Below are 12,151 nucleotides of genomic sequence, written 5' to 3' on the forward strand. Positions count from 1 at the left end.
CAATCTGAACTATCTGTGCATGTCATTGCAGTTTAAAGAGTGTGTTTGGTAAGCGCGGCTCCATAAAGGGCTGCCTCAGGACCATTAAGGCCATGAGAAGCTTTGTTCAAATGAAGACCATGAAGAGTGCAGGGATCAGCTATGGCTGTCCAGATGACCTGCTGGTGAGCATCATCATACTGGTTTCAGTAGGGTTGGGAATCTACATTCAGTTCTGCTCATGGTTCTGGAACATTTGTGTTCTTTTGCGATGAGGCAACACACTTGAACTAGATAAAAAAGTTTGTCAAGACAAACTTTAAGTTGGCTTGAGAAAGCCTGACTAGAAAGTTTGAAAAGTTTAGAAAGTTTGAAAAGTTTGAAAATGTAAAAGCTTAAAAAGTTTAAAAAGATTTAAAAGTTTAAGAAGTTTAAAAAAGACAGTGATTAACATATTGCTAGCATTACAAGCAAGTGACTACCATGTCATTAGCATGATGAGCAAAGTTGCTAGCATGTTGCTAGCATTATTAGCAAGTGACTAGCATGTACTTAGCATGATTAGCAAGGTATCTAGCATGTCGCTAGCATGTACTTAACATGATTAGCAAGGTATCTAGCATGTCGCTAGCATGTACTTAGCATGATTAGCAAGGTATCTAGCATGTCGCTAGCATAATTAGCAAGTGACTAGCCATGTCGCTAGCATGATTAGCAAGTTACTAGCATGTCTCTATCATGTTTCTAGCATGATTAGCATTCGACTAACATGTTGCTAGCATGATTAGGATGTTTCTAGCATGAATAGCATGTGACTAGCATGTTTATAGCATGATTAGCATGTTGCTAGCATGTCGCTAGCATAATTAGCAAGTGACTAGCCATGTCGCTAGCAAGACTAGCAAGTTACTAGCATGTCATCTGTGTTCTTTTGCGATGAGGCAACACACTTGAATTAACTCAGTTGAGTGTCTGGCTTGATACCAAAATCACTCTGAATCAGTTTTATAAGCAGAATTTGTAAATTCCCTCCAGCACATATGACATCGTCTGCATTAAGACACACGTTTGTGTGTTTGTGTTGTGTGTTAGTTCACTCGTGAGGCTCGTTTCACTGGAGAAGGATACCTGGGCTTGAAAATGGACGATGTAGTGAATCCAGAAAACTTCTATGCTGGCATCGGCTTCAGAACTGATCAGCAAACCGGGCTCATGTTTTACCGCCAAGGCCAGGTACACATTACAGTTGGACTTATCAAATCATATTTTGAGTTTATAACATACAACGTCACTTCTAAATGATGTATTTTAGTGTTTGCTACTAAAGACACTCACATCTGTTGTCTTGGTCCGCTCAGAGTGACAGGTGTCAGGTGCTATTAGACAGCGGCCATGTAGTAGTCAGTACTGAAAAAAATGGAGTCAGGTCTCAGAAGACGTACAACGATGACAACAGTCACTATGTTGCATTTTACCGCACCGGAGATGAGTATGCCGCTCTGCGTTTAATATTAATATACAATAAAACTGTGTTTGTGTATGGGGTTGTGACAATTTCTGCCTTTGTTTAGGTTACTTGTGTATATAGATGACGTTCTTGAGAAGCAAGGAGTAATTGTTAGTGCGGCTGACAGCAGGACGGCGCTGCTTTCTGACGTTTCTTACGTGGGCGGCACACCGGAGTCACGCGACCTCACTAACCTCACCGGCTGCGTCAGTAACTTCTTCATGAAGAGGTGTGTGATGCACTGAAGACAGTGTTCAAAATACACTCATGGAGGAAAATCCCAATGAGTGATCGGATAAATTTTGATCAAAAATAAATTTATGAAAGCTTTTTTTCCATTTCTACATCATGTTAATAGAAATAATGAGCCCCAGATTGTAGAAGATATGAAAAAAGCTCAAGAGGGACACGAATACACATTTGTTTGCCCCTCCTCTTCAGTCCCACTGGAAATACTGGATTCACCACGGCGAAAGAATCCAAAGGTACTATTTTTAAAAATGTAAAAATTTTATTTTATTTTACTAAAAAAAATGAATTAGAAAATTCCTGTATAACAACACATTCGTTTTTATATTATTTTAAGTATTATATTACTTTGCTAGTATGAACTCATTTTCCGTTAACGCATAAACCATTTATTTTTAATAATAAATGATTTTCTTAATAACAGATAATCGTGTTATTTAAATAAGAGCCCATGAAATGTGCATCTGTTTGTGACTTAACAGAAGAAGCCTCAAGGAAGTTCAAGAAGTCGGATGGCACGTGACTCCTGTCAGGGTGAGCTGTCCGTCCAGGAGGTCGACGCTCATCATTTCAGTGGCTCCTCCCACAGCCATCTGAGATTTGATTCGCTGCCTCAAGCGTTCAGCAAGGCGTGAGTATAAAAACTAACAAACGGAAAAAAACTCACAGTAAGAAAACACTGTAAAGCAATTACATGTAGTTCAGCAGTTATAAATCAAAGCAATATAATGTACAGAATGAAGAATTTATATTCATTTTGCCATTACATTTAAAGGGGGGGGGGAGAAATGCTATTTCATGCATACTGAGTTTTTTACACTGTTAAAGAGTTGGATTCCCATGCTAAACATGGACAAAGTTTCAAAAATTAAGTTGTACGTTTGAAGGAGTATTTCTGTTCCCAAAATACTCCTTCCGGTTTGTCACAAGTTTCGGAAAGTTTTTTTCGAGTATGGCTCTGTGTGACGTTAGATGGAGTGGAATTTCCTTATATGGGTCTTGAGGGCAAGTCTGCCGGAAGAGCGCGCTCCCGTAGAGCAGAGCACTGAGAGCACAACACACATTCACTGATCAGAGCGAGAGCGTCGCGAAATGTCACAAAAGGAGTGTGTTTTTGGTTGCCAGGGCAAGACAACCCTGCACAGATTACCAAAAAAAAAACAGCATTAAGGGACCAGTGGATGGAGTTTATCTTTACAAAGCATCAACGGAGTTGTGCAAGTGTTTTTGTTTGTTCCCTGCATTTCGAAGATGCTTGTTCAGAAGGCCCAGTTTGACGCCGGATTTGCGTATCGTTTATTTCTTAAGGATGATGCAATCCCAACGAAAAAGGGTCACGATCATGTGTTGGAACCGCAGGCGGTGAGTAAAACTGCTTAAAATATCTCTGCCTCCTTGTAAGTGCGTCCCCTCCCAGGCCGGAGACCCGGGTTCGAGCCCCACTCGGAGCGAGTCGTTGCTGCTGCTGCTCTCATTCAGTTTCAGCCTCGGGATCTGATTCTGGATCATAAATAAACGGCTGAATCTGACTGTTAGCCATGGTTTGTTTTGGATGTTTTTTTCCTCACGGTAATGTCACAGCTTCCAAACGCTCTCAACGCAAAAGCTTACTGGCGCTCGTGATTCTTTAGCTCCGCCCACACGTCACGCCTCCAGCCGGTCGTGTTTTTCCGGGAAAAATCGGTACAGACTATCTTTCTCTTATGAATATAATAAAACTAAAGAGTTTTTGGAGTTATGAAGGATGCAGTACTACTCTATAGGTACTCAAGATTAACAGGATATTGAGTGAAAACGAGCATTTCACCCCCCCCTAAAGTACTGGGATGATTTTGGATTTTTTGGTGGCATTCATGTGCGTTTAACTCATAAATATGATGTATCAGACATGACTTGAACGTACCGATAGACCCCGCTCCAGATTAGGAGCTAATTTGGTTCTCAAAAAAAGGCAGTCTGGTACTAAAATCACACACAGTTCCTGCTGTGTGAAAATGCCAAAAAGTGGGTAGTTCCCGCGGTGCGACAGGCCCTAATATGTCCAGTACTGACCAAAAAAACCCACTTATATGGACCAAAAATGCCAAAATGTTAAACTCCATCTGCAGGCCGCACATCTCTGTGGGTGTGCGTGTGAACTCCTCGAGTGGACTGATTTTCCACGTGGCGGGAGGGAAAGGCCAGAGGACCATGACGCTCTCGGTGTTCGATGGCCATCTGATGCTGACGGTCAACGGTGGAAAGAGGAAGACCAGCATACGCAGCAAAAAGAAATACAACGATGGCCTGTGGCACACGGTTCGTATGTGGACGAGTTACGATTTTAGACATATATTTGTGTTTCCCAGATTTCTTATTTTGTCCATGAACTGGTGCAGGTGTTTGTGAGGGTGGAGTCTGACAGGGCCTCTCTGACAGTGGACGGCATCGACACTCAGAGAAAGATGGTGAAAAGCGGAGGAAAGAGTGTGTTCGGTGCTCCTCTCTATATCGGTGGACTTCCCTCGGACCACAGCGCAGCTACGGTAAACAGTCTTATACATACTCTGTTCAAAACGAGTGAACTGCGAGTGACTGCCTTGTTGTCCACTGCTTATATAGTGGCTGAAATGAAATGCTCTATATGGGCAATAAGAGAACAAGAGGCTGATGTTAGTATTGATGTTAGCAAGTGTGCACAGATGTTGGATTAGATTGACTGTTCGCTGCATTTTTTCCTCTTTACAAATGTTTGGTTTTATTTCACATGAATCAAAATCATGGTGTATTTTAATAAGATGACACACAAATACACATATTTATATTAAAATTATATATTTTATTTTTATTTATTAAATAATCACAGTATTTTCATAGGAATTTGACGTTAGCATGAAAAATTATAAATAAATGGTTTTTAATTACACTGAACATTTCTTTCTATTTTTTATTTTATTTGAAATACAGGTCTTGATTCACAATGTTTTATTTGACAAACAATTATATAATTTTATTACATAAAAACTAAATTCAGAATGGATTTTATTAGAGTTTAAATTACCATGTTTTTAATCTAAAGTTTTATTTTGAATATTAATAGGTCACGGTTTTTTCCACTGAACTCAACGCAATGCATTTTGAAACTGTCTCACTCATTAAGGATATATTTGATGATAATGATAATGATAAAGTTTGGAGCAGCCTTCAGTTCAGGAGTGCACTCATGGTACCCTAAAAAGCTGTTTTGGTGGGTAGCTCTCTGTGTTTTGGATGGGATCTGTCTGAACATAATCACAGATACATGTCTTTGTGACCTTGACTTTTCTGTCTTTCTGTGCGTTCTTATCTTTCAGGCTGGTTTTGTTGGCTGTGTGCGGGATCTGAGTCTGAACGAGGTGCCATCACAGAGCCCCTCTCACAGTGTGGGAGTGACACCCTGTTACCAGCAGCCCCTCCAACCCGGGGTTTACTTCTCCAGCCAGGGAGGATATCTGACCATCGGTGAGCCAGCCAATCATACACGCTTCAGACCGAATTCAGACAGATGCTGTACAGCACACTTTGTTTATAGCTCCTCTCTGTCATGCTAGACGAATCGCTGGTGTTGGCCCGGGACCTCGAGATCCAGCTGGAAGTGCGTCTTGTTTCGGACTCGGGACTCCTGCTGCACGCTGGAGCCAAGAAAACTCAACAGCTGAGTCTCTATCTGAACCAGGGCCAGGTGACACACATGCACTCACACATACACATGCAATAACTCAACAGGGAAGTCATATAGGGTCAGTGGGACGTGTCCGTACAGCAGTTTGAAGTGTCTGTCTGTTCTCTGCAGGTGACTGTGTTGGTGAACAGCGGCAGTGGAGAGTTTTCAGTCAGTCTCAAACCAGAAGAGTCTCTCTGTGATGGAGGATGGCACACTATTGCAAGTGAGTCTCTCTAAAACACTAACAATCACACTGCACTTAACCAGTTTGTCCTCCTTGTAATTTTTAATATTTGGAAACCTAAGACATTTAAATGTAATATCATTATTAGCATTAGTAACTTTACTTGGCTCTCAGTTTAACACGTTAAATAATTCGTTTAAAAAATGCGATTTAAATATTTAAATGCAGTAAAGGCACTGGCCCCGCCCTCCACACCTGTACGTCATCTTACATTTCACACAGTGGACTGTTCACATATGATGCAGGGCAACAACTCAATAAAAGGCAGTAAAATTCAAGATACTGGGGCAAAAAATGCCCCGTATGAGTTTTTTTCTCATATTTATATCACATGAGTAGTGAAAGCAATATCAGACGAGTGCTGTTTATGTCCGAATACCGAGTCCAAATGGATTTTATACAACAGTTCAATTAATATTGTTATATTTTAAACACAGTGTTGTCTTTTTGCTCATTTTGCCAACGTGTTTTGAACAAATCGTGTGAATCAACAAAGAAAAAAAAAATCGCAAAGACATTTACCGCCACCTGCTGGCAGTTTTACTATCTTCTTTAGAGTGTAATTTTATTTATTTGAAATAAATAAATAGACAAATAAAAAAAGACATTAAAGGGATAGAACAACATCTTTTATGTTTTATGGTCTGGAAACCATAACGGTGTCCCTTTAGGCCATTGCAGCCTAAACGTTTATGTGTATTAAATTTTATGGCGACTTAAATTTAAAAAAAAAAAAAAACATTTCTAAACCTACTATTGTGATGTCTACTTGATTTTTTCTCTTGTAACACAATAATAGCTTGAAATGATCTTTTGTGGGTATTTTAACACAGCCAATTTTAATTCGATTAATTTATCCCACCAGCTAATTAATTAGATTAAACATTTTAATTGACTGACGGCAATAGTTAAAATATAAATTGCATTTTTGTGATTTTAGTTGTGAAGAAGAGCAACGTCATCCAGCTACACGTGGATGCGGCGAGTGAACATGGAGTGGGTCCCAAACCCAGCAGATCAAATGGGGGCAAAGAGACCGTTTATCTGGGCGGCGTGCCAGGTATGACATCTCAACGCTACCAAATCTAGATTTATAATTCCTGTCAAGTACAATTATTAAAGCTGAATGAATGAAATCTTACATTGAAATAAATGAGGTGCGGTGGTCGTCTTGTGTGCAGAGACCATAGCGGTGCCAGGTCTCCCGTCCACCGTCCTCTCTTCCCACGGATGTGTGAGGAGAACCGTCCTGAACCACAGGCCTGTCATGCTGTCCAAACCTCTGTCAGTGTCTGGATCTGTGGGGACGCAGGGCTGCCCTGCACTATAGACCTCAGCTGCATTAACCCTACATACTCTTCTCACACTATCAAATCAGCAGGTGGTGGGTTTGCTTAGCGTTTAATTTAACTGATATTTATCTTAACTTTCATGATACCTGTGTAGGTAGTTTCACTAAGACGCACTGTAAGTGCCGATACGCCACTGATAAACTATAATGTTCAGAACGGCAGGGACCAGAGGAATAGAGATCGTTCCAGTTTTAATTAGTACATTTCATTGATACAATCATATGACCATTAAATATTTAGTTGTTTAAAAACACTGGAGGGCAATTGAATGTGGATTTCCCATGTGCCATAGGGATTCATTGTGTATTGTGTAAAATCACTGGAGTTGAAAACTCAAGAAATATTATTTTTGTCACTTGATATTTTGTCAGATTCCCTCGGCTGTATTTTTAAATAGCAATAAACATTTCCTTTATGTTTTGTCACTCTGATTTCATGCTGATCAACTTCACAGATGCACAAGCTTCAGTTGTTTAATAGTGTAGCTTTGGACATACAAAACACATGCGTGGATCAATAAGAGTACAGGCAAACAACCCAGACTAGCATGGGACTAACACTTCAGAAGCTTGTTCTAATCCAAGCTCATGTCCTCGTCATCATCTTTCTTGTCTTTGGGCTCGCCGTCATCGGTCTTGCTATCACTGCCCTCCATGGCCTTGGCAAACGCCTCTACATCTGAACACCAGGACAAAGCAAATAAGTGCTTGTGGGTAGCAAACATGAAGTAGTTGTTACTAATAGTGAAAACTGAATTCAGGATATGCACTTTACCGTATAAGTTCATATACATTTTGAATTCAGATTTTATGTTGCTGATTGATAAGCCGCACATCTCACCTCCTTTATTAGCTGCGTCCACTGCTTCAGAGGGCAGACCAAACTGGTTCATGAGAGGGCCGAGCTGACCCGAGGCCAGAGCACTGCTGAACATACTCATCGCCTGCACACACACACACACAGCAGGTTCACATCAAAGCTGAATATACGCACAAGCCCAAGACAAACATTTATGGAGATTCCCACAAACTGCTTCTGTAAATTTTCATAAAATAAACAAAATGCCATAATTCATTGATGACAAATTGGTCTTCTGCGAAGCATTGTTTTCAGCCAACACCACTTCAAATACGGCTCACGCAATCATAAAGGACTGTTACTACCCTTTTATAATTCATCTTGAACTTATTTTTCCATTTTATGATGTGTGGCAACCAGCATTAAGAGGAAAGTTGACCCATAAATGAAAATTGTTGCATTTTGCCTCATGTCATTCCAAACCTTTAGGAATTTCTCTTTTATATTGAACATAAAAGCAGATATTTTGAAGAATGCTGGTCATTAAACTGTTGATGGTCCCCATTGACTTCCATAGGATTTCTTTCCCTTCTGTGAAAGTCAATGGGGATCAACAACTGTTCGGTTCTTTAAAATTATCTTCTTTTGTGTTCAACAAAGAAATTAAAATAGGTTTGAAACAATATGAGGGTGAATGATTGATGACTATTTTAATTTTTGGGTGAACTATTTGTAACCCATTGGTGCTACTCGCATGGAAGTCAAAAAATGACTTCAATGTTGTTTTTTTTATTTCAGTGAAATGAATGCATTATATATTATTTCGATGCATATATATATATATATATATATATATATATATATATATATATATATATATATATATATATATAAATATATAAGTGTTGCTTATTTGTTTGTATTTTAGGGGATTTTATGGTACTTTACTTTTTACCTTTAATAATGTCTATACTTGGTGTTTTGCCAAAACCTTTACCAAGTTTCATATAATTCTGATGGATTAAGAAAAAATAAAATACAATATTTTTGGTCAAAAATGCCCGAACAGCACCATAGGGTTAAAGTTTTTCAGTTTTTTTCTTTCATAATTTGATTTTGGTAAATTATAATGAATCCCATTAGATTCAGTTTGACCCACAACAAAATTCTACCAGGAATTTGACCATAATACGGTGATCATCAATAACAGCCACTGATTTGAGTGCATTCTGAGCATGAGTGTGACCTGCTGGAACTGTGGAGAGGTCAGAGTGCTCTGGATCTCTTCGGCGCTCTGCGGGAGCGACTCTCCTGACGGCAGGTACGGCAGCAGTCTCTGCTGCACTTCAGCGTTAGCCAGGATAGGAGCCATGACATCAGGGGTCAACACACTCGCCAAGTCCACTGCAGAGGAGCAATGCACAGCATATTAGAGAATGGGATACAGCCGGCATCGGCTAGAGAAAAATCCATATCAGTCGATCTCTAAAAGGAGTTGTCAGAGTCTCACCTCCCGGCCCCTCTGCGGCCATGGCAGGCACATTCATGGTGGCCAGGATGCTCTGGAGGTCACTCAGCTGAATGGGCTGCGTGCTGGAGGGGGCTCCCGCAGGCACGGAGGGAGTCTGGGCAGCAGGGGTGGTGGGGGTCACGGTGGGAGAGCTGGTGGAGGTAGCAGCAGGGGTGACGGGTGTGGTGGGAGCCTGGGTGGAGCTGGGACGGGCGGCCGATGCAGAGGAAGGAGTGACTGCTGCCGACTGGCTGCGGGAGCTATGTATACAGAAGAGAGATAATAAAATCAGATCAGTAAGATGTGTGACCACAGCAGCAGAAATAAGCACGGAGAACTCAAAAGATGTACCTCGAGGTTGAGCTGCTGGCAGCGGGACCTCCACTGCCCAAAAGACCGGCCAGACCTGGACCAGCCAGAGCACCTTTAGTGAAAAAGAACAATCCTTACCCACTTCAAATAGCATTTACAATCATGGACGTAGAATATTACTTTAAAATAAAGAGCTAGTGATAAAACTCACCAAGTCCACCCAGTCCTGTTGGTCCAATCAGCTGCATGAGTTGATTGTGACTCATATTACCCAACAGGCTTTGCAGACCACCTTCTCCTTATAGAAAATAACATGGACAAAAGGGAAATTCACTTAGTACTCTTCTTGACAATGAGTCTGTCCCAAAAATGACACCTGCAGTCGCTGAACTTCCACTGGACATAAACAACGTCTGCAGCACCATGCGGAAAAACATTGTTTACGTTCAGATCATCACAGGCTGCCTCAACGCACACCTAGAATTCGGATTCGAATGTGGATTTTTATTTTAAATTCAACTAATATAATTCAAAACCACCCTAACCTCCAGCCCAATTTCAAAACCTGATTAACAAATCAACTAATCTGCATACTCGTACAAAAAAACCATTGTGATTTTTTTCTGAAAAGTGCCAAGTATGCATCCCTGACTCGTATACACACACGCTCTCGAGTAGCCAAGACTGCAAGTGTGAGTATTAGGACAGGCCCAAAGTCAGATGCATGTTCTCCATCTTCTGTCACTCACCACCAAGAGCAGAGAGTTCGTGGCCTCCACCTCCTCCGCTGCCCAGAGCGCCTGGCATGGGCGGGTTGTTCAGGTACTCGTTGACTTTGCGACAGTACTCCTCATCTTTATCGGTTTTCGGCTCCTTAAGAGATATGAGAGATGGAACAGCATGCACAAAGTTGACTTGAGCCGATCAGGTTTCACAGTTTCCTCTTAAGTGCATCACTTTGTTATATTCTGACAAAGCAAATCTGAAATGTTGCATGTCAGCATGCATCGTGAGCATCAGCAATCTTTTACTCACCTGTATCCAAAAGAACAGCCTTTTAGAGCCAGCCTTGAACTTCAGCACATACACGCGTCCAGTAGTGCACTGGTTCACCCGCTTGAACTCACAGTCATCCGGGAATATTATCAGATCCTAAAATACGAAAATCAACAATCATACTCTGATATATCCATATGAAACATCATCGGTTGCATGCTAGCAGCTCTTACATCCTCCACATTTCCAGAGGTCCTGTCCTTCCAGCAGAAGTGGATGAGAGAGTCGTCTGTCTGCTGGACGTAGACAGTGCCTTTGCGCTTGTCTGGGGTCACTGTGCTGCCCTTCAGGGTCATCTTACCTGCCCTGAACTCTACCAGATATTTACTGGATGAGCTGCGGGAGCCAGATACCAGACTGGGGAACAGAGCTCCAGACGACATCCTCACTGCCGGACAGACAACACAAACAGAGAAAACATTATGTCAAGCGCTTTCTGAATTCACATAAACCGGTTTTATCAAAGAGCTCAGAGCTCGGCTTCATCACGAGTGTGATAAACAACACAAAGCTAACGGATATGAGCACAGTTACTCAGCAAGATTTATTAGCACTCTAGCTAGCTTCGAAAGACACCAACTGGATTGTGTATGTACAAAGATACATTTACATATTAACTTAAGATATATCTAGCACCATCATTAACAGTTTCACCCTCAGGTTGAAGAATTAATCATATGTTTGTTTGGCTTCTGAAGCGCTTTACTCAATTAGCATTAGCTGCCATTTAAACCGTGACTGCGCATTTTGTTTCCGGTGCGTATTTAAACGCATCGCGCCGCGTTAAATCTGACAATAACATATTATGATAAAAGTGTATCATACCGGTGTATATGTAAAGTCTTTCGTGGATTCCTGCAGCAGATGTGGGTCTTTTAAGGGACACTCGCTGAAGAGTTGCAGATAGATAGACTGGTGAAAGTGGCGTGAGACTTCCTGTATCCTGTAAGCAGTGTTCCTATTGGTCACGTTCGTGTGTAAGGAAGCATTTGATTGGCTGAATAACGCGTCCTTCTGGTGCAGACAGTGCCCCTTTCATTTTGTGCACACTCACCTCGATGCAACATCTACACTGTACATTTTACTATGATGGAAAAAACGTTATTAGTACTTTTTACAGAGGATATCGTTTCTTCGAATTAATTTTCACGACAGAGAACAAAATGAAATGACACTATTTTGCAGGGAAATGATCACTACAATTATTTATTCAAGTCATCTGTGTTTTTGGAACCCCAACATGCATGTGTCATGCTACATCAGGTCTGTCAAACTCAGTTTCTGGAGGGCCGGAGCCCTGAAGAGTTTAGTTCCAACCCTGCTTCATTCATGCAGCTTTCAAATAAGCCTGAATGACTTGATTAGTTGGATCAGGAGTGTTTAATTAGGGTTTTTTCTAAACTGCTGGACTACAGTCCTCCAGGAATTGATTTTAACTCCCCTGTGCTACGTTAGTACAAAC

General features: G+C 41.1%; 2 protein-coding genes across 4 annotated transcripts in view; one reads left to right on the forward strand and one right to left on the reverse strand.

Annotated features, from left to right (window-relative positions):
• Positions 1-7,433, forward strand: part of LOC128011066 (laminin subunit alpha-5) — a 69,437-nt gene extending 62,004 nt beyond the window's left edge. For both annotated transcript variants that reach the window (XM_052593117.1, XM_052593118.1), the window contains exons 68-80: positions 32-164; positions 1,072-1,212; positions 1,338-1,468; positions 1,551-1,715; positions 1,845-1,971; positions 2,218-2,366; positions 3,844-4,033; positions 4,114-4,260; positions 5,068-5,215; positions 5,305-5,435; positions 5,547-5,640; positions 6,602-6,721; positions 6,843-7,433. In XM_052593117.1, coding sequence (XP_052449077.1) covers positions 32-164; positions 1,072-1,212; positions 1,338-1,468; positions 1,551-1,715; positions 1,845-1,971; positions 2,218-2,366; positions 3,844-4,033; positions 4,114-4,260; positions 5,068-5,215; positions 5,305-5,435; positions 5,547-5,640; positions 6,602-6,721; positions 6,843-6,991 — 1,825 coding nt within the window. In that variant the 3' untranslated portion in view covers positions 6,992-7,433. The remainder of the gene's footprint in view (positions 1-31; positions 165-1,071; positions 1,213-1,337; positions 1,469-1,550; positions 1,716-1,844; positions 1,972-2,217; positions 2,367-3,843; positions 4,034-4,113; positions 4,261-5,067; positions 5,216-5,304; positions 5,436-5,546; positions 5,641-6,601; positions 6,722-6,842) is intronic.
• Positions 7,434-7,472: 39 nt separating this feature from the next.
• Positions 7,473-11,675, reverse strand: LOC128011068 (proteasomal ubiquitin receptor ADRM1-like). 2 transcript variants are annotated; one of them, XM_052593125.1, is made up of 10 exons: positions 11,515-11,675; positions 10,863-11,077; positions 10,669-10,785; positions 10,383-10,506; positions 9,845-9,928; positions 9,673-9,745; positions 9,322-9,581; positions 9,058-9,215; positions 7,854-7,956; positions 7,473-7,691 (listed from the first exon to the last, which is right to left on the reverse strand). In XM_052593125.1, the coding sequence occupies exons 2-10, from the start codon at positions 11,070-11,072 to the stop codon at positions 7,588-7,590; spliced, it is 1,233 nt and encodes a 410-aa protein (XP_052449085.1). In that variant the 5' UTR covers positions 11,073-11,077; positions 11,515-11,675; the 3' UTR covers positions 7,473-7,587. The 2 variants fall into 2 exon arrangements, with proteins under 2 accessions (XP_052449085.1, XP_052449084.1); XM_052593124.1 differs by having other exon boundaries at positions 9,845-9,931.
• Positions 11,676-12,151: the final 476 nt, after the last annotated feature.

This window comes from Carassius gibelio, chromosome B23 (genome assembly GCF_023724105.1).
Source record: "Carassius gibelio isolate Cgi1373 ecotype wild population from Czech Republic chromosome B23, carGib1.2-hapl.c, whole genome shotgun sequence".
NCBI classification, from domain to species: domain Eukaryota; kingdom Metazoa; phylum Chordata; class Actinopteri; order Cypriniformes; family Cyprinidae; genus Carassius; species Carassius gibelio.